This window comes from Psammomys obesus, unplaced genomic scaffold (genome assembly GCF_907164565.1).
Source record: "Psammomys obesus unplaced genomic scaffold, mPsaObe1.curated_primary_1811, whole genome shotgun sequence".
In the NCBI taxonomy this organism is placed as follows: domain Eukaryota; kingdom Metazoa; phylum Chordata; class Mammalia; order Rodentia; family Muridae; genus Psammomys; species Psammomys obesus.
In genome coordinates, this window is record NW_026590905.1 from 900,174 (window position 1) to 920,198 (window position 20,025).

The 20,025-nt window shown below is 45.9% G+C and overlaps 1 protein-coding gene and 1 non-coding gene across 2 annotated transcripts in view; both read right to left on the bottom strand.

Moving 5' to 3' along the window:
• Ncapd2 (non-SMC condensin I complex subunit D2) overlaps positions 1 to 19,796 on the bottom strand; it is a 24,534-nt gene extending 4,738 nt beyond the window's left edge. The window contains exons 1-22 of the mRNA XM_055609402.1: positions 19,348 to 19,796; positions 18,088 to 18,233; positions 13,892 to 13,967; positions 13,593 to 13,651; positions 12,946 to 13,127; positions 12,515 to 12,657; positions 10,951 to 11,078; positions 10,751 to 10,874; positions 10,427 to 10,574; positions 7,983 to 8,180; positions 6,722 to 6,856; positions 6,542 to 6,629; positions 6,281 to 6,455; positions 4,636 to 4,751; positions 4,156 to 4,380; positions 3,509 to 3,683; positions 3,155 to 3,239; positions 1,572 to 1,705; positions 1,137 to 1,269; positions 960 to 1,044; positions 722 to 886; positions 322 to 494 (exon numbers count right to left, since the gene is read on the bottom strand). Coding sequence (XP_055465377.1) covers positions 322 to 494; positions 722 to 886; positions 960 to 1,044; positions 1,137 to 1,269; positions 1,572 to 1,705; positions 3,155 to 3,239; positions 3,509 to 3,683; positions 4,156 to 4,380; positions 4,636 to 4,751; positions 6,281 to 6,455; positions 6,542 to 6,629; positions 6,722 to 6,856; positions 7,983 to 8,180; positions 10,427 to 10,574; positions 10,751 to 10,874; positions 10,951 to 11,078; positions 12,515 to 12,657; positions 12,946 to 13,127; positions 13,593 to 13,651; positions 13,892 to 13,967; positions 18,088 to 18,214 — 2,874 coding nt within the window. The 5' untranslated portion in view covers positions 18,215 to 18,233; positions 19,348 to 19,796. The remainder of the gene's footprint in view (positions 1 to 321; positions 495 to 721; positions 887 to 959; positions 1,045 to 1,136; positions 1,270 to 1,571; positions 1,706 to 3,154; positions 3,240 to 3,508; positions 3,684 to 4,155; positions 4,381 to 4,635; positions 4,752 to 6,280; positions 6,456 to 6,541; positions 6,630 to 6,721; positions 6,857 to 7,982; positions 8,181 to 10,426; positions 10,575 to 10,750; positions 10,875 to 10,950; positions 11,079 to 12,514; positions 12,658 to 12,945; positions 13,128 to 13,592; positions 13,652 to 13,891; positions 13,968 to 18,087; positions 18,234 to 19,347) is intronic.
• LOC129678604 (small nucleolar RNA U85) lies at positions 13,205 to 13,526 on the bottom strand. The gene has a single exon (XR_008720413.1). It is a non-coding gene; the product is annotated as a small nucleolar RNA U85 (small nucleolar RNA).
• Positions 19,797 to 20,025: the final 229 nt, after the last annotated feature.

A 20,025-nucleotide genomic window follows, 5' to 3' on the forward strand; every position in this document is an offset into this window, starting at 1 on the left:
CCAGCAAAGAGGACACTGGATCCCAGCAGGTAACAGGCCAGTAACCCAGGCTGTTAGGATGAGGCTGTGCTACATGTATTTTCAAAGAGTACCCCAGCTGGGGCCTATACCTTACACTATGGCATATAAGTCAGCCTCTGTGTACCTAAGGCCCCTTGCTGGGTGAGTATGGGCAAACTGGGCCATCTTTACTGACACTAACTTTTCCCAGGGAGCAGCAAAGGTGCAGGTTTCATGAGTACAGAAGCGGAGATCTATAAAAAGAAATGTCCCAAGCTGAGGTCATGGAAACCTGGGAGATGCACCTAGCCACACATTTACCTTCTCCTTGGGGCCCTTGGCCCTCTGCTCCTGCTCTTCTCGGAGAACTCGCCGCCGACCCAGCTCTCCACTCACGGCTTGTTCCAAATGTACCAGCTGCTGTAGGGCCACATCCCCAGCCAGAGACAGCAAGTTCATCAGCAAGAATGTGGGCAGCATGGGGACAGTCTCCTCTGAAGCAGAGGGCAAGAAAAGACGAAATCCCATTAAACTTCCAGACCTACTCCGTACTCAGGTGCCACTCAAACTAGGACCAGGAGGAGTGCCTGGCCATGACTGGCCCAACAACAGCCTGAACAAAAATGAGGTAGTGTGGGCTGAGGTTCCTGATCCTTTAGGGAAAACAACAGAAGCTGGCTGCCTACTCCATCCCTGAGCAATGTGGCCTCTGCCTACTCACTGGGGTCCGCCTCAGTGGCGTTCTTCTCAAGCTTCTCCAAGGCTTGCTTTGCACAGCTTTGCAACATCTGGGCACAGATCACTTCAGGGCCCTCTGCCAGTTGGTAGGTCAGGGTCACTGCTACCTCTTTGAATGGGATCCAGAGAGGGTCTGGGTGTGCAAAGCCTAGAGAAAGAAGTTGATCACTGCATCGAAAGGGCCCAGCCAGACCTACTTTAGGCCCTTTTGGATAGCTCACCCTTTGTGACCATCTCCCGAAGTTGTTCAAACAACCTATGCTCCTGAGGCAGCCGGAAAGGAGGGTGACGTTCGCCCAGGGAAGGCTGAGGAAAAGAAAACAGAATGCCAGTGTGGGGAAGGTGCCAGGAGGCTCCCCACTCACCTCAGCTGAGCCACAGCCACCCGTATCGCCTACCTTCCTCCTATCCGAGATGTTAGCAATGGCAAGGCACACCTGCTGGGCCAGCCTGTAGTCCTGTGGAAACTTCTCATCCAGCCCTATCTTCACCAGGGTGTCCAAGTTGCTTCCGACAATTTCTGGTTTTCCTCTAAGGAAAGCAAAACAGAGTTAAAGGCAGCTCTGTGGAGGATTCTGGGGGAAACAATGCCAATGCCAGAAGGAACCAGCACCCACTGTGGGGTGTCTAGAGCCCTGAAGCACTAGAGTAAGGCCCTGACCCAGTGCCAGGTCCCCGGATCCCCCTGTGGTAGTGACTATTTCTACTAGACAGGCGTCATCCAGGCAGCCAACTCCAAGAAAGCTCAACTGGGCTGATGGCTACTACCGAAGGAAAGGGCCTTTTCAGACTTTCCTTGCCTTCCCCACTCTGTCTGCTGGTCCGAGCCTCACCGTGCCATCATGCCAAGAAGCATGATAGAGGAACAGCGCTCGAGAGGAGAGCAGGGAACCTTCTCTGTGGCTCGCTCCCATAGCAGCTGGATCACCACTGGCTTTATCTCATTCTTCTGCACAAACTCACAAAGCTGAGAAGAGAAGAATGAGTCCACTTCAGAATAATGGTACCCCCTGGTCTGTCTGAAGACAACACTGAGAGACTGGATGGAACTAACACTTGGGAACGGAAGAGGAAGAAGGCTCAAATGTAAAACATGAGTTTGGGGAGGGACTTCTTGCTCTACTCTCTATTTTGCGACTTCATCAAAGCTGCATTCCCTAAAGTAACACATTCAAATAGATTTTGTGGACCACAGTTCTGACTGCATTCTGGATGTTTCTGGTAAGTTTTCTTACTGTGAGCACCAAGCCAACCTAGGATGGGCCTGTTTTTTCCTGCCTTTTCATTCTCCCAGCAATGCCAGCACCATCTTTGTTACATATGCATTCACGTTGGTCACCAAGTCCCATAGCTATTTCTCCAGGCCTGAGTGTGTCCTCTCTTCCTACACCTACAAGAGCTTCTAGCAGCCCCTCTACCCTGTCCCTAGTTCTTCTCCAGCTGGCTTGTGTGTGACAGGCAGGTCATCTCTGCCTACTATAGAGGTCCTGAGCAGCAGCCAGCCTGGGAAATATCAGCCAGTTGCCACCACAGGTCCACTCTTGCCCCAGAAAAGAACAAAAGTAGCAATCAGTCGGCTGGCCCAGCAGCCAGCACCACTCCCTACTGTCCATACGGTGCAGACGCCCGACGGGAGTTCACCTCAGTAAAACACTGCGTCCTTTGACTTGCAGGCATTCACAATCTAGTTTTAGCCCATGCCCTCAATCTGATTCTCTTCAGCAGATAATGCTTTTGAGTCAGTGCACAAACTTCTTCATTCTCCAGCTGAGTAGTAAACTTTCTTTGGTTTTTGTCAGAAAGGCACCCTGACCTCGATCAACCTGAATGAACTTCCATGATCTATGCTGACTGGTGCCACCTTGTTGGGGCAAGTCCCTGACCTGTCCCTCAAGCAGCTCTGTGACCTCCATTACACAGAGGCTGAACATCTTTTCTGGAACTCGTATGGTGTATGCACAGCGTAACCAGCTACAGCCAGACAAGTTCTTAACCCTTTCTCTCAGCTGCCCTCAGATTTCCATTCTCCTCCCCCTGTTAAGCACACGTTAGACAGCGCGTGTTATTCTGCTACTACAGCTGTTACCCCTGCTCACTCTAGAGGTGTATATTTTCTTGCTACATTTTTCTAAAGATGTTTTGTGCTTTTTACTATAACTAACCCACTGGTCTTTAAATTTGGGCATGTGAGTTGGGCATGGTAGCACACACAGTTGAATCTGAACACTAAGGAAGCTGTGGCAGGACTGTCTTGAGGCCAGCCTGGACTACGTAGGGAGACGATGCCTCAAACAAACATAAAAGAAAAATAAAGCAACTAATCCTAAACCTCTGTGTGGGGCTGAGCAGATCTCTGCATACAGCAAACAGCCACTGATTATAACTGCTGAGTGAGAGGAGGATGGAGTAGACTTACAATTTCCTCAAGACACTGAATGGTCCCGACGGAGGCATCCACTAACAACAAAGAGAGGTTCTGAATCAAAGCCTGGGCCGTGGCTCTGTGGGAAGAGCAGAGATCAGTGCTCACTAAGACTGGGAAGCTGAACTTGGCAAACAGGTGTTAGGTTATTTAAATATTTATTTATTAAATACTTAATATTATTAACTATTTAAATAGTCACTTAAATAACTGCCTGGAGTAGACCTCAGCAGAAATCCACCCTGAGCCTGGCAGAGACCCATGAGTTCCTAGAAAAATACCTTCCTACAGGAGACCCGTGAGAAGCGGGCGTCAGCAAAGTTAACGAAGACAAGAAACCGCACGTACCTGGCCGAGTCCCCTTTGGGGCTGAGGTAGAGCTGGCGGTAGGCATTAAGAACAGCTTCCCGGATACCAGGCTCCTTAGACCAGATGAGAGGCAGCATACGCCGTACCCCAAACAGGGCCTGAGGTACCCCAAATTGGAATACCATCACAAAGAATTCAATCACCTCCTGCACCACTGGGAACAGATACAAATGTCACCCGTCTCCTTGGCAAATATCACAACAGCCATAGATAGAGCCCTTGGCAACACAGTAACATCTGTAGAGGTCATAGCCATTGTCCCTGAGGATGACTGCTGTAAAGCCTTCTCACGACACCCGCTAGACTAGCTAAACCACAAAATGTTAACAGTGGTAAGCACCCCCTGCCTTTTAATGGCGCAGGCATCAGGGACTGGATGGCTCAGTGGTTAAGAACACTCACTGCTCTTCTAGAAGACCCAGGTTTGATTCCTGGTACCCACAGTGGCTCACAACAATTCCTAATTCCAGTTTCGGAGGATCTGACTCCCTCTCTGCAGGCACCAAACCTGCATGTGATATACATGCTGGCAAAATACTCATACACATAAAATAGCGAAACTCTTAAATATAATAATAGTACAGGTGCAGACATCAGGAAATATGAGTGAGCAGGACTGTGGGTACCTGTAGTTGTGTTTTCATACATCATCTTGCTGATGATGCCAATGGCCTCTGTAACCTTCTGGGAGAAGCTGTAGGCATCCTGCAGATACTGCACCAGCATCTCCTGCTTCACCAGCTCATCATTCTTCTGTGATCCCTCAGGCTCGGACACCTCAGGAGAGTCTTCACTGCCAGTCAACCCTGGGGCCGTGTCCCCATGAGACTCCTGTGCGGAAGCTTCAGGACCTAGGAATTAGAAAGGTACAGGATAGTTTTGCTCAAGTGTACCTGGGAGTCCAGTGGCTAGCAGCATCCCTGGATATTTCAACAGTGTGATGGGAGACACTAGACACTCTTGATTCATTTCCTACCAGATTCCCGCAGACAGTTCTCATCTGCACAGGCTCCCGTGCCTGGGTTACCCCCTTTTCAGAGTGGCAGTGTCAACTCCCCTCGACCTCCTTCAGCCCAAGACTGTGCTTGCTGACTAAAAAGGATTACCTTTGAAGATAATTCCCAAGAGATTCAGGAAGCTGTTCTCCTCTAGGTCTGTGTGACTGAAGGGTTCAGATTCCTGGAAGTGGCTGGTGGCTTCTTGAGTGAGAATAATAGCCTGCCTGAAAGAACACCAGCCTGTCACCAAATCATCACCCAGAAGACTGTCACTGAAGTCCTTGTAAGGGATCCTACCTCACGATTCCATCCAGCCCCTGTACACAGTATCCTAAAGAAAAAGGATGTCTCATGCTTAGAAAGCTGAGCAGTGTGTACTAGGTCCTCGAGTCCAAAACACCAAGCCTTTACTGTGGTCTTCAAAGAACTTGAAAAAGCTTTAAAATCACAAACCCAGAGCTAGCCAGACAGCTCAGCAGGAAAGGCTGCCTACCACAGAGCTTAACGACCTAGAGTTCAATCCTCAAACCCACATGGTGGAAAGAATGATTTGATTACCAAAATTGTCCTCTGATCTTTATATATGCTATACCATGAACATGCCCACCACATAATACATAACTAAATACATGTAAAAACAAATCAAAAGCCTACTCCAAAACCTGTGTAAAAACCTGCTATGTTTGGAAGCAAAAGACTTTCAGTAATTTGTTACTTTTATGGCTTAACCCACAATGAGGTTCTTTTCTTCTAACAGTTTTACAATGTAGTCAGAATGACCATGAACTCCTATATATCCCAGGTTGTCCTTCAACTCCCAATCCTCCTGCTGTAGTCTCCCTAGTCCTGAGATTATAAAGAAGTGCTGCTACCCCATAATGACATTGTATAGGCATAAAAAACAAACAAAAACACAACAACAACAAACAAAAACTCCACAGGGCCTGGCTGGGAGGCGTAGTTCAGTAGTAGAGCATATGCAAGAGCCTGGGTTTCATGTCCAGCAAAAAAAAAAAAAAACAAAACAAAACAAAAAGGAGGCAGGTGACACTGGCTTATGTGGTGGAGATTAAGCCAGGGTTCCTATCTGTGAGCACTCTGGAAACTGAGCCACATCGTCCTTTTCACCTTTTGGAGACAAAGTCTTGCTACAAACCCTGGCTGTGAGGAAGACTTGTTGTTTAGACCTTGCCGGCCTTGAACTTGCAGCATCCTCCTGCTCCTGCCTCCTGAGTGCTGGGCTTATAGGCATGCACCATCATACCAGGTCCATTTAGCTGTATGTGAAGTGCTAGGGACCAAATCCAGGTCCTTGCTACACACCAGGCGAAGGCATTACCATTGAGCTGGACCTCCAGCATTGGTCCTGGCTTTTGGTTTCATTTTGCTTCACCTGTACCGGGGACTGAACCTAAGGCTTCATGCATACTAAGCAAGTGTTTACCACAGACGCGTCCCCAGCTTCCTTTAAACTCTCAGAGAGGATCTGATTAAGTTACTCAGGCAGGCCTCAGGGATCTTCCCTGACTTAGCTCCCTAAGCAGTGTGGATTACAGGCTCTTGGGTAGTTTTTAAAACATCTCAAAAAGTAGAAAAGCAGCTGAGGAGTATGCACTCGGTCAGATAGTACTACAGTGAAAACACCTATCGCCTCTGGCAGCTAAGCACAAATCATGTTTAAGGACTCAAAAGTCTTTCGAAGGTTAACTCTAAATCCACAGATCTTCAGAGCACATCCTATTCTTTCACATACTTGTAACTAGCTTTGGCAAGCAGTTGGCGGATGCGTCCTTTCACCTCTTCTGCAGTCTCTGTGTCAGCGATCTGTTGCTCCACCTCTTCCTGGGGAAGCTTTAGAAGCTGCTGCAGGGTAGCCGTCAGTTCTGGCAACATGGCTTCCCATTCCTCCTCTGGATCTAGTGCTGCGGCTGAACAGGAGTCTTGCTTAGTCTCTTTCTTGGGATCTGTGAGCCCAGGGCAAGCAAACCAGGTTCCCCAGGCAGTGACTACTCACACACAGCTGCAGCTCGCCCCTGGGCTCTCATTTCCTGGAGTTTTTGGATCTCCTTCTGCAGTGGTCCAGCAAGGTCAGCATCACTAAGCTGTCAAGGTACAATGCATAGCATGTCACTAAGCACCATGATTCCACCTGTTTCCATTTCATCCTTCTTCTGTACACACCAGATGCCCTTACCTTGCAGGAAAAGGGATTATTGGCTAGAAAGCTGGCCAGCAGCTGAATGGCATTTTTACACACTAGTACCGACTTATCTGCCAGACGTCCCACTGCTAAGGCCACCACTGCCTGGAAACGAGTCAAGGGCAGCACCTAGATGAGCAGAAAGAAAATAAACTCGGATCTACATCATCCAGTTGCAGCCTGTGGAGGGCAGCCTATGTATAGGGCTCAAGAAAAAAACCCTAGCCCTACTGAAAACATATTTTGTTGTGATTTTTCTTTTTCTTACTTTTCCATTTTGCATTGTTTTTGGGTATGAGCTTGGTGGGCGACAGTATCAAGAGGTTGGACACACCGTGAGTCTAAACTAAGCCACCCACTCACTCTAAAGGAGATTTTTCAAGGGTTGTAACATATGTGAGCAGCACCACACCATAGTCCTTAACTGAAACAGGCACCTTTGTCCTTGGAGAGGGAAGAATTTCATTACTGGTTGTAAGAATCTCAAGTCTAGACTTTCCTTTGGGGCAGTCCCAACAGATTCTGTGTCTTAAAAACAACAACAAAACATTTTCCAGGGGCTGGAGATATGTCTCAGAGTTTAAGAATACTGGCTGTTCTTCCAGAGGACCTGGGTTCAATTCCCAGCACCCACATGATGGCTAACAACCATCTATAACTCAAATCCCAGGGACTAAGACTCCTTCTGGCTTCCACAGATACTGCACACACATAGACACAAGCTAGCAAAACACCCATACACATATGATAAAAATAAAGCAAATTTGTTTCTTTTTATTGAGACAAGGTTTCATATAGCCCAAACTTCATAGTCTTCAAACTTTCTATGTGGCCTAGGATGACTTAACTACTGACCCTCCTACCTCTATTTCCCAAGTTCTGGTGTCACAGGCATGCCATAGGGCTCAGCCAGGCTCTTTCTTTACTTAGCAAAGTGTGCAGAGGAATACTAATGGGTAGGCGGGGGCATGTTTCTAACATGGACTCTACTGCCTGCTTTTGGATCACTTCCTCCTAGCGGGCTGCCTTATCTGGCCTTAGGGGATGAAGATATGCTCAGTCCTAATGTTACTTGATGTGCTGGGGAGGGTTGATACGGGGAAGGGAACCCCCTTTTCTGGGTGGAAAGGGAGAGGGAAGGGAGGAGAGGAGGGAAGAGGCACCCTTGGGATGTAAAGTAAATAAACTAAATATATACATATAAGTATATAAAATTTCACTTTAAAAAAGTTTTAGCATAGGGAAGGTTGTTTACCTTCTGTTGGACAATTCGGGTAAAGAGCTGCAAAACACGGCTTCGAACAAAGGAGTTGATATCATGGCCATGAGCTTGCAAGATGTCCAAGAATTGATCTCTGGTTTCTCGTGCTGCCTCTTCTAGTTGGTCACCATTTAGAACCTGCAGTACCATCTCAGCCATGGCTGCTAGCACAGCATTGCGCATCATGTAATTCTAAGAGACACATAATATTGGAACAACATATGTATGTTTCTTTACCTAAACTCTTCTGCCCTCAGCCAAGGTTTAGATTGCTGTGACTGGGTCAAGTGCTTAGGTATTTATCCCCAGGTCAAAGGAAGATGCTCAATCCCAAGGGGATTTTTTGCTCAGAGGAGGTCAGAGCCCAAATCAAAGGATGGTGATTCTTTGTCTGAAATGCTTAAACAAAGTGTTTTGAATTTTGTATATCTGTATATACATAGTATCTTTGGGGTGGAAACTAAGTCTAAATGTGAAATACATCTATGTTTCAAATATATCATACACAGAGCCTGAGGATAATCTCAGATAGTTTAAGTGTTGTAAGTGTTCGGCTTACATGGATGTCTGTCATGCACATGTGCCTTGTACCTTTGGAGTTCAGAAGAGGACACCAGATCTCCTGGAATTGGGTGCTAGGAACCAAACCCAGCTCCTCTGCAAGAACAAGTGCGTTTAACCACTTAGCCAGCTCATCAGCCCCATAGATAATATTTTTAGTAATTACATATATGAAATACAGTTTCATAGTATGAAATTTCCTACCTATATTATCTACCGGGAGCAGATAATATGTTTCAGAATCAGGGTTAGGGTTGCTCAAACTGTACTTGATTATGAAAGCTTGGGCTGGCAAGGTGGCTCAGCAGATAGGGTGCTTGCTACCAAGCTCGATGATCTGAGTTTGATCCCTAGGACCAGTGAAGGGAGAGAAGCAACTTACACAATATGTACACATTATATACACATACAGACAAAGTAAATGAATATATAATTATTTCTTCTCAGACAGGGTCTCACCATGCAGCACTGTCTGGCCTAGGAATATGAAGAGCTGACTAGCCTCAATTTCACAGAAATCTACCTGCCTCTACTTCCCAGGTACTGGGATTAAAGATGTGTGCCACTATGCCTTGCAAATAAACAATTAAAAAACAAAATCAGATCTACCTATCAATGCACATTTGAGAGACATTTTTTATTATTCTTTTTATGAGGCCCCAAAATCTTTGAGCCTTATGACTAAGCATTCGATTTCCTTCCTGCTCCTTACAGACACAGAAGAGCAGAAATCAGCCTTGATGCCAAGAAGTCCATTATGTAATCTGGTAGAAAACAGAGCAGGGGACTTCCCCCTACCGAGGCCAAGAGCCAGAGAATAGAGTCTCACACAAGAAGTTAAATAAAATCAGATCAATGAGAAGACTGTCTCTGACATTTACATAGGAACTCCCAATACTAGCCTGGGAAGAGGCCAGGTAAGCATCCAGGAAAGAGAATTGAGAGCAACATGGATTGGTTGAGAAGGCTCATCTGTAGAAAGCAAGGCTAGCCAGATGGGAGCAAGAGGCTCCAGCTGAGGGAGTGACGGGACTGAGAACCAAAGCTGAGTCACTCTCATTAGACAGGCTGCAGAATGGCCATCTCCTCCACCGAACTGTACAAAACTAAAAATAAGAGTCATAAAAAGGATCCTCAAGTACTTCTCCATAGGAACCGTCACAGTGATAAATCTAGACAACCTTGTCTTCTTTATGTGAAAATCTATTCTGGGGACAGTCTCACTTTGTAGCCTAACCCAGGATCCTTGTCCTTCAGTCCTCTGGGTCTCAGACTCCAGGAGTTCATCCTAACTCAAAACTACTTTTTTTCTCAACCTTGAAATCAGGTGTGGGCATGTAAATTTGTAATTCCAGTGCTTGGAAAGTAGAATTAGGAATTCAAGGCCAGCAGCTCTGAGGCAAGCTCAGGCTATTCGAGACACTGCAAGGGGAGAAAAAGAAAATGAATATGAACCTTGGCTAGGCATGGCAGCACACCTATAATTCTAGAACTTGGAGCCAGCCGAGGCTACACAGCAAGCCCCCTTTCTTCCCTATTTTTTGGGTATATATGTTTGATATGTGGGAGCACCCGTGCACCATGGAGCGTTTGTGGAATTCAAAGGACAACCTTGGGTGAGTCTCTGTCCCTTTTCTCTGCACAGACTTACGTGTGCAGGCAAACACTCATACACATAAAGAGTATCAATAAAAATTTTTTAAAGGAAACAAATTTTTCAACTTTTAGAGCATGTGCTTATTTAGCATGTATAAGTCCCTGGGTTGATCCCTAGAACTACATTAAAGTGAAGGAGAGGGAGAGAGAGAGGGAAGAGAAGAGATATTTTACCAGTGGGCTTAAAACTAGACAAATCCATGATTCCCTGGCCCACCTACTTCTCCATCCAGATGATCTAGCAAAATGCACATGCTGGACATCAGGGTAGCTGGGATCTGCTCTGCTAGCTCAGTGAGGAAGGCTGCAAACCCCTTTGCCCCGGCTGTGTCTCGACTCAGCTCCTGCGGACACTTCTGTCCAATCTCTCTATACATGGAAGAAAACACAGATATGGCAAGAAAGCTCAATTACTGAGTCCCCAAAAAGGGAGGCCAAGACAGGCAGCTAATGTCTGAAGGACTCCAATGTCACACAGAGAAAGGACCTCTAATCTTTCTTTATTCCCTCCCCAAGGGAAATCAGAAGCTCTGAGGAGGAGTCACCTTACAATCTCTCCCACTATGCTCTTCATTCCATATTCTGTTGCCCACAGAGTCACAGCTGCCACTAGTACAGACGGCAGGTGCTCAAAGTGCTGCAGCATCTGGATGATCTTCACAGTGGCACCTGTGAAGGACCAACGTCAGGCATACAGGGAGACCCACAAAGGGGGGGGGGGGGAGCAAGGTGGAAGGCAACTCACTGAGCATGTGGTTATGACGGACCAAGGCCACCCCAAGCAGGTGTGCTATGGCTTCCCTGGTGGGCCGGTTCTTCTGGTGACCAATGGTGGGATTCTCCAAAAGGCGGTAGCAACAGCCAACAACCAAACTAAAAAAAAGGATGGACAGGAAGAAACCAGCTGCCTGGGGTCAAGCTGCCCTTACTCATTCTGTCCCTACTATGTCCAAAGCCAAGGTTTTTAGTGCTCTGCTCTTTCAGTCTAATTGCCTTTCACACCAAGGTGCTTCAGTGAAAGAATCCTAGAGGGCATTTTTCCTTCAGGATTAGTAAATTTCAGCCAGTTACCATGCCAACAAGAAACCAGACTATCTGATGGAGATGGTAGGGCAAGGTTAGTGAAGACTGTTCAAAATGGTCAGTGCTGGGCACACCTTCAATCTCAGCACTCAGGAGGCAAAGGCAGGAGGATCTCTGTGAGTTCAAGACCAGCCTGGCCTACAGAGTGAGTGCAGGACAGCCAAGGCTATACAGAGAAATCCTGTCTCAAAAAAAAAAAAAAAAAAAAAAAAAAAAGTCAGTTCAGTCTTAACAGACTTTTCGTTTATACCTGCTGTAACTGAGAATTTACCTTTATTTTGGTTTTAGTATATACATATGTGCATGTATGTGTGTGTGTTACTGTCTGTGCATGTGGAAGTCAGAGGTCAGCCTTGGGTTTCCTTTCTCAGGAGCTATTTGCCTTGGTTTTTGAGACAGGGCTTCTCACTGAGACATTGTTTCACTCAACAGGCTAGGCTGGCCAGCCATGAGTCCCAGAGATGTGCTGCCTTCACCTCCCCAACACTGTGCCATGTTTGGCTTTTGTCGTGTATGTTTCGGATCAGACTTAAGCCCCCATGATTGCATGGTAAATACTTCTGTGACTTAGCTACCTCCCCAACTGTTATTTATCTGGAGACAAGGCCTCCCACCATACAACCCCGGATGACCCAGAAGTCATCCAAAGAGCCAGCTGACCAGGCTGGCCTCAAACTCCGAGATTGGCCGCCTCTGGCCACACCCCATGAGTGCACCACCACGAGCTTCACCTAAGGGTTCTTTTTTTTCAAGGCAGGGTTTCTCTATGTAACAGAGCCCAGAGCCCTGGCTGTCCTGGACTCACTTTGTAGACCAGGCTGGGATTAAAGCCTGGGATTACCTCCCAGGTGCTGGGATTAAAGGCATGTGCCATCACACCCAGCTCACCTAGGTGATTCTCAGTAAATATATTTCTGTGAGTATATGGGTATTAACAACAAGAATTTCTTTGTGGTGGCACATGCCTTCAATCCCAGGATTTGGGAGGCAAACCTCGGTGAGTTAATCCCAGTTTGGTCTACATAGAGACTTCCAGGCCAGACAAGGCTACACAATGAGACATTGTCTAACAAAAAATAAAGTATACATCAATTTGTAACATTCCATTCACTACTTCTATGCACTATAAATAGAACTGAGGGATGAAATGAAGTATTTAAAAGGCATGTCTAGCAATAGAGCCCCATTCTTCAAACCTTAATACCATTTCCATCTTAACTACCCACCTGACAAATTCTTCTTCAATTACTGAGTGGTTCCATAGATGACGGATGTCCAACTGAAGCAGTTGAGTTAAAAGCTGAAGAACTGGTTGCTTCTCTTCCTCCCAGTCAAAGCCAAGGGCTGCTTTGGCCCGGGCTTTCTTTCCCTAAAGTGATCATATAGACATTTGGGGGTGGGGATCAAACAAACAGAGAAACGATCGTCTAGTCTGTGTGCCCACACTGTCCAGTATCAAGGAAGGGTTAGGCAGAGCCCTGAGGATTATGAGTTTCAGAACACACAAGAACTACTTATCAGGGAAGGTGAGCTGGTACCTGAGTACTCCCTCTTAAATCCCAAGCAAGAACAGTAAACATCCTAAAATCACTGGTTTCTTTCCCATCAATTCCCTTACCCTTCACATAAATAAAATGGGTCAGGAATTCCCAATTACCTTCCCACCCGTGTCCAGGTCAACGAGGCTTGTCCGGCTGGTCATACTCTCAAAGGACTCCAAGAGGCGTATCAGGGCATAGCAGTTCATCTTGAGGGCATTTAGATGGGCGCTTCTATCTGATACACTCAAAGCTGCATCATCCAGGATAGATGAAAGTTCCTGGGAGTGGCTGGACACCACTGTGAGGGGCAGAATCTGGGAGTTGGTCTCACTGACTTTCTCCACATACCCCAACTTAAAAAACGCTTAGACTTGCAGCCATCAGATTACCAAAGATCTGTGTGTCATCTCTCAGTGGCCATGACACAGCTAAGTCCTTCAAGACCCCTGACCCTGGCACCCGGAATACAGCCTGTTCCTACTTTCATTCCAGTTAGCACAATTCCTCCTGGCAACTGAAGAATCACCCCTACTGGAGTGAGGTAGTTCAAAAGTAGGAAACTTTTTGTTGGTCCGCCCTTACAGTGAACGCACACTACTCTGTATCGACCACCAAGATTACAGACCTCAATAGGTCAGAGGTCCCTGGACTTAGCCAAACCAACTGAATCACAACAGCCTTGATATCATCACATGGCTGAAAAATGCAGGAAATGTTAACCATAACCGAGGCCTCCAGCCCCTACCCCCAGACCCATAGACACCTTTCATCAGGAATTCCAGGGTATCTTCCTTGAGGCCAGGATCTATACTTCGAAAGTGACTATGAGGGAAAGAAAGTGTGGGGGTGAGATAGGAACCTGCAGAACCCATTCTCAAAGATCAGACCTAAGGAATCTAACGTGTGAAATTGTCAAATAAACATGGTGGCAAGCTGGAAAAAGGCTCATTATAGATCTCAGCACCCAGAACCAATTATCAGTGAACCTATAATTTGGAATTTTAAAACTAACATGCAAAAATCAGTGAAAAAGCTCCAAGTTCTTTCAAAAGCACTACTTACTGTAAAATGCTGTAGACAGTATCAAAGTGTTCCAGTATGGCGAGGGCCCCCTGAGCTCGGAAAGCAGACTGAAATGCTAGAAAATAAAAGACACTGTTTAATTTAGGGGAAAGACAGGGCTTTTTGGTAAATTCTATTTCTATCTAGAAGGCATTTAGTTTACATGTTTCCTGAATCTTCAATCATTGCCTTTTACATTCTCAGCCTTTTTTTTCCTTTTTTTTTTTTTAAGAGTTTTGGTCATTTATAGAATGTCTCTCAATTTATATTTGCTTAATGTTTTCTCATGATTGTACACAACTTATAGTGTTTTAACAAGATGACCACAAAAGTGAAGTTTCCATCCTTCTCATCCATTCTATCAAAAGGCAGATGAGTCTGATGTGGTGCACATAGCTATAACCTCAGAAACTCAGGAGGCTAAGGCAGGATTAAGAGTTGGTACCAGAGAGACCCTGGCATTAAATAAAATCAAAACCACAAGTCAAGCAAAGAGGCAGTATCTTAACACTGATACTGACTGATCGCTCGGCAGCATTGCCACATTTCTCCACTGTTAATATTTTTTTCTCTTTTACACAACCACTTACTACATTTCAGTCAACAAAGGACTGCACACATGACAAGGTCTACTATCTATGAAGTTTACACAGTAACAAAATTTCCTAATGACACAGGTCTTAGAAAGTATTCTGTGACCACTCATGGTAGCACATGCCTTTAATCTCAGCACTCAGGAGGCAGGTAGATCTCTGTGAGTTCCAGGCCAGCCTGGTCTACAAAGCAAGTCCAGGACAGCCAGAGTTACACAGAGAAACCCTGTCTCAAAACAAACAAACAACAAAAATAAAGAAAGAAAAAAGAATGTATCCTGTTAAAATATGTGTGATAATATCTTGTGGGAAGTTATGTTACTCTATTGCTTCAGTCACATTTTTGGTAAGGCAAGACCTGTGGCATATACCAATTTGCTATTTTCTATTTCCAGTACTATTTCTATACCTGCTCTGAATCCTATGTAAGAATTAGTTGAGGGCTAGATGGGCGTGGTGGTGCATACCTTTAATCCCAGCATCAAGAGGGCAGAGGCAGAGTTATACAGTGAGGTTGCCTCAAAAAGGAGGGGCAGGAGAGCTGAGGTCATCATGTACAAGACCCTAAATGTCCCTTAGTGTCACTTTGACCCACTGCAAAAGACAGGCAGTCTCTTTCCCTTTTAATTATTTACTTATATTAGACTAGACTCCTGCAAACCTCCTTTCATTGTGTATTTAGCACTATTTATTTATCTTCTTGCTCAGATCCTCTGTACTTGGTTACTGGACGCTCCTTCATTAAGGCCTTGTGGAAATGCTTTCCCTTTTCCCTTTCTTTTAGTTCATACTCATTTTCAAAGTTATTATGAACATATATTCATTGTACAAAGTAGGTTTTGTTACATTTTCTTTTGGTGGGGCAGGACGAAGCCCCACTAGGTCAATCAGGATGGCCTTGAACCCACAGAGGTCTGTTGCCCCTGCCTTTCCAGGTGCTGGGATTAAAGGCATGAGCTACCATGCCAGGCTCATCACATTTTCATACACAAATGTCATGTACTTTAGTCACAGTCACCATATTTCTCTGATAAAAATATGGAATGTCTCATGGACCATGCTTCTTCCTGTCTCACTCCAACTGCGGTACCTATGCTGTGGAAGTGAGCATTTACTTAGCTCCTCACACTAAGACGTTCCAGGGTTACCTTATATTTCCCTGGCTCGGGCCTGGAATCAGCAATTCTTGGTGGAGTTCTAACTCATTTTATGGGAGAAGAGTTGGTAAAAACCCAAGCTCTAGGCACTGGACAGATTCACTGCCACTCCTGGACAACAGTGTCACTACGAAGAGAGGCCGAGGGAGGACTGAAAACTCAAAAGCCTCACTTGGCTAAAAGACTAGCCTGGGCAACTTAGCAGGACCATCTCAAAAGGAAAACAGCAAGAGGACTGGTGATGTAGTTCGGTAAAGCACTTGTCTACATGTACAAGTTCCTTAGTTCAATCTCCTGTCCTGAGAAAGATAAGCTAACCCAACAGATGGGAAGCAGCAAGCAGACTAGGGTTCAAAGACACTCTCAGCTATATATTCAGTGTGTGACTGATCTGGGCTACATGAGACCTTGTCTCATAAAAAAACTAGAAAAAATTGAAAAAAGAAAGCACGAGACAGAAATGCCTTTTCCCATTTCTGAACATCACAGCAAAGAGCTGTCCTTTCCAACCAGAGATAAGCAATCCTGGACTCGCTAAGCAATCCTGTTATCAGTGATCAGATGAAGCAGGCTGTTTTTCCTGTCTTTCTAGAAGAAACCCAGGCAGAGAGAAGTAACTTCTTTAAGATCAGAGTGGCAGAGCCAGGCATCAACCCTGGTAGGCTGGCTCCAGCAGCTTCAGTCCATGCGTGATTCTCTAAAGCAACCCAGCGGAAGCTAATTCCCAGGGGTATGGTGGCTTTTTGGGGTCTTCCTAATAATCTATAAGCTGTTACTTCAGTAGGTAACTGTACTGTATATACAATCACATGCCACATTGTCAATACCACATATATGGTATACCTACGCAATTACAAGGGAGCGGAAAAATTCCTGTTGCCTAGTGATGTCGTAGCCACTGTTCCATCTGCACTGTGCATCAATAAGGTTTGTGGTGATACTTATGCAAACATACTCTACACTTTAAATCCTATATAAAAGTTTGGCACAGACAGTTATGTCCAGTATATAATTCTTGATAATAAAGGACTATGCTATGATTATGTGATTACTGTAACTATTTTAGAGTATACTTTTATCCATAAATTTACTATAAAAATGCTAACACCGTGTTAACTCTAACAGCAGCCTCATATACTCAGACTCTTCTTTTCTCTAGTACTTTTGGCTTTTGCTTGTCTTACTCCAGAGCTTGGTCTTGACCTTTCGGCATCCTCCCGTTTTGGCTTCCCAAGCACTGGGATTACACTTGTGCACTACTGTATCTGGTTTTATTCAGTGCTGGGGATTAAATCTAGGTCTTTATGCACACCAGGCAAGCATGCGACAATCTGAGCTATGTCCCCAGCCCTTCCCTTGGGACTGATTTAATCCCATGTTATTCCATCACATCTCTAGAAGCAACAGGCTATAATATACTTATATAACATGAAGTGTGCCATAAACTATACCCTCTAAAAACGTTGTATTCCTATACTCTATAATGATGTTGCCATAAAAATGAATCATCTAGCTTCTCAAAACATACTTCCCCACACCCTATTTCTTAAGTGACAAAAACTGTATTTTGTATGCTATGGCAGCTATGTTCTCATCTACTGCACACCTTGGAAACATGATCTAGATTCTAATACAATGTTCTCTAAGAAAAGGCAGTCGACCACTATTACTGCCTGTAATCCTTTACTTTTTAAACTTCACGCACTTATTTTTTGTGTATTGGTGTTTTGCCTGTGTGGTGTGTGTGTGTGTGTGTGTGTGTGTACACCACACGCACAAGTTACAGACAGTTGTGAGCTGCCATGTGGGTGCTGAGATGCAAATCTGGGCTCTCTGGAAGAGCAGTCAGTGGTCTTAACCTCTAAGCCATCTCTCCAACCCCTAGCCTACAAGTATTTTTTTCCTTTAAGATTTATTTATTTATTTATTTATTTATTTATTTACTAGGTATACAATGTTCTGCATGTGCACGGCTAGAAGAGGGCACCAGATCTCACTATAGACAGTTGTGAGCTACCATGTGGTTGCTGGGAATTGAACTCAGGACCTCTGGAAGAACAGCCAGTGCTTTTAACCTCTGAGCCAGCTCTCCAGCCCTAGAATTCTTAATTTTATCAGGACATTACATTGGTACACAGTAAGGGGTAAAAATACAAAAAAATATTTTTTCTCTAAAAGAGCAACTAGGTTAACCAAACTGTTTCCTGAATAACCCAGAACTGTAATACAAAATGTACTGGGAGATAGCCCAGTACATTTATGTCATGAATCCTGTGCAGTGCTACAAGGAAAAAAAAAAAAAAGAGAGAGAGAGACAGAGAATAGGGAATAGGAAAAGTATTCCCTGCCTCAACAGAGGGTCACAGTGCTGTAAAACAGAAATGATAATATGATTACATCCAGGATGGTTATCTTTTGAAGTTGAGTGGTGGCTAAGGAGTCTCACCTTTAAGCTGAGATGGAAGATGCTTGACAGGCAATACCTCCTGAACAACATACTGGTTAATACCCCCACTTTTCAGCAGCTCCTCTGGGGACAAGGGCAAATGGAATTCAAAGTTTCGGGAAGACATCCTTCTCCCACTGGTTCACCTAGAACCCAAACAGCAAAAAGTCTTGGTCTAAGAGTATTTTGGTTTTTATTATTATGTGGAAAGAGCATTTCTTTCTTCTTCTTCTTCTTTTTCTTTTTTTTTTTTTTTTTTCCTGTTTTGGTGGTATTGGGAGTCAAACCCAGCCTCTTTGGTATGTTAGATGCTAGGCGGATACTTCACTACTGAGTCTACCCCGGCCTCAGAAATCATCTGATTCAATTATTCCTCCCACTTTCAATATAAATATAACATTTTCCAATCTTACAACAAGCTACTAACATTATCTTGTAAGATATAAGATCAGAGCCACACAAAGTAGCAATGCTTATTATATTCCCAGTATTTGGGGAATCAGTAGGATGGAGCTCGAGGCCAGCCTCTACTACATGGTCTGGGTTGCAAGAGACCTTGTCTCGAAACACCCCCAACTAGAAGAGCAACTCTAGCTGAGAATCTAGAGCTAAACGATTCTTGTTACAACTTTGCCACTATCCTCATAGTCTCATCTGTAAAATGCTGTTACTCTGGGGATCAGATGAATCAAGGGTTAAAAACAAGCAACAAGCCAGGTGTGGTGGTACATGCCTATAAACCCAAAACTTGGAAGGCTGAGGCTGGAGGACTGCTGAGTTTGGGAGCAGCGGGAGCCGCAGGGGGCAGTGGGCTGCCAGGGCTACATTTCAACAAAACAAAACAAAAATTACTAAAGAACTCTTAAGTGACAACCAAGGCGTACAAACTGCTTTATTCCTTTCATTTTAAGATGGAAAGATCCTTAGAGGCTGTCTCCTTCAGTATCGGGGTTCCTGGCTGCAGGATGGAAGAACATTAGCATCTACTTATCCTGTGCCGGGTTCCGTAACCCTCGCAATCTCAGCCTAACGGGATGCGTAAGGAAACGAGGCAAATTTACAGATCGAGTAGGACAGTTATGCGATTTGCCCGCGTAACACATTCCGTTTCGGACCGTCAGATCGCTCGCCACATCGGATTTCAAGGGCATCCCTACCAGACATCGCAGCCGGCCACCCACTGGCAAAGGCTGCGTCACGTCCTGGACCTGCTTTCCTCGGCCCTTTCACTCCCCGCTTCCTGGCACGACCACACCTCACCTGGACACCTCAGCACCGCTCACCCGCCGCTTCGCCGACCGGCGACCGACCCGCCGAAAAGGAAGGGAGAAAACAGCAGAGCCCGGTACGCGCCAAACAGCGAGATGGTTTTCCAAGCTGACGGGGAAACCAGCCAACCGACGGCGGGCTGAGGCCGAGACCCGCCTCCGACTCCCGCGCTGCGCTCGCAGAGCCCGCAACTCGGCGTTCAAACCTCAACGGCTGCCAGGAGGCCAATCGCGACGGGGCTGGAGAAGCCGACCAATCACCGCGCAGAAGGCGGGGCGGCCGGGGAGGGGAGGGGCCTAAAAAGAGGCGCGGCCCGGGAGGGGCGTGGCCCGGCTCCGCGCTGCCTGGGCTCGCTCTACGGTGGGTAAAGGGGACCCGTTATCCCTCCGCAGAGGCAGAGCCAGGCGGCCTCCTCCAGGCCAGGCTTTGCCATGTGGCGCCCAGCCAGGCACCCCGCCTCAAATCCCTGCCCGGTAAACTGTCAAGGATACACCGCCTCAGCAGAACCCTGTTACGAGGCGCGAGGACCCTGCCGTAGCGCCGCTCTCCCATCCTCCACTTCCCTCACACTCGAAGACGCCCAGAGAGACAGAGAGGGCTGTTTTCACGGAATTTCTGTCTCGGGGCGTCCTACTCTGCGACAAGACACGTGCCGCAGCGGTTCAACGC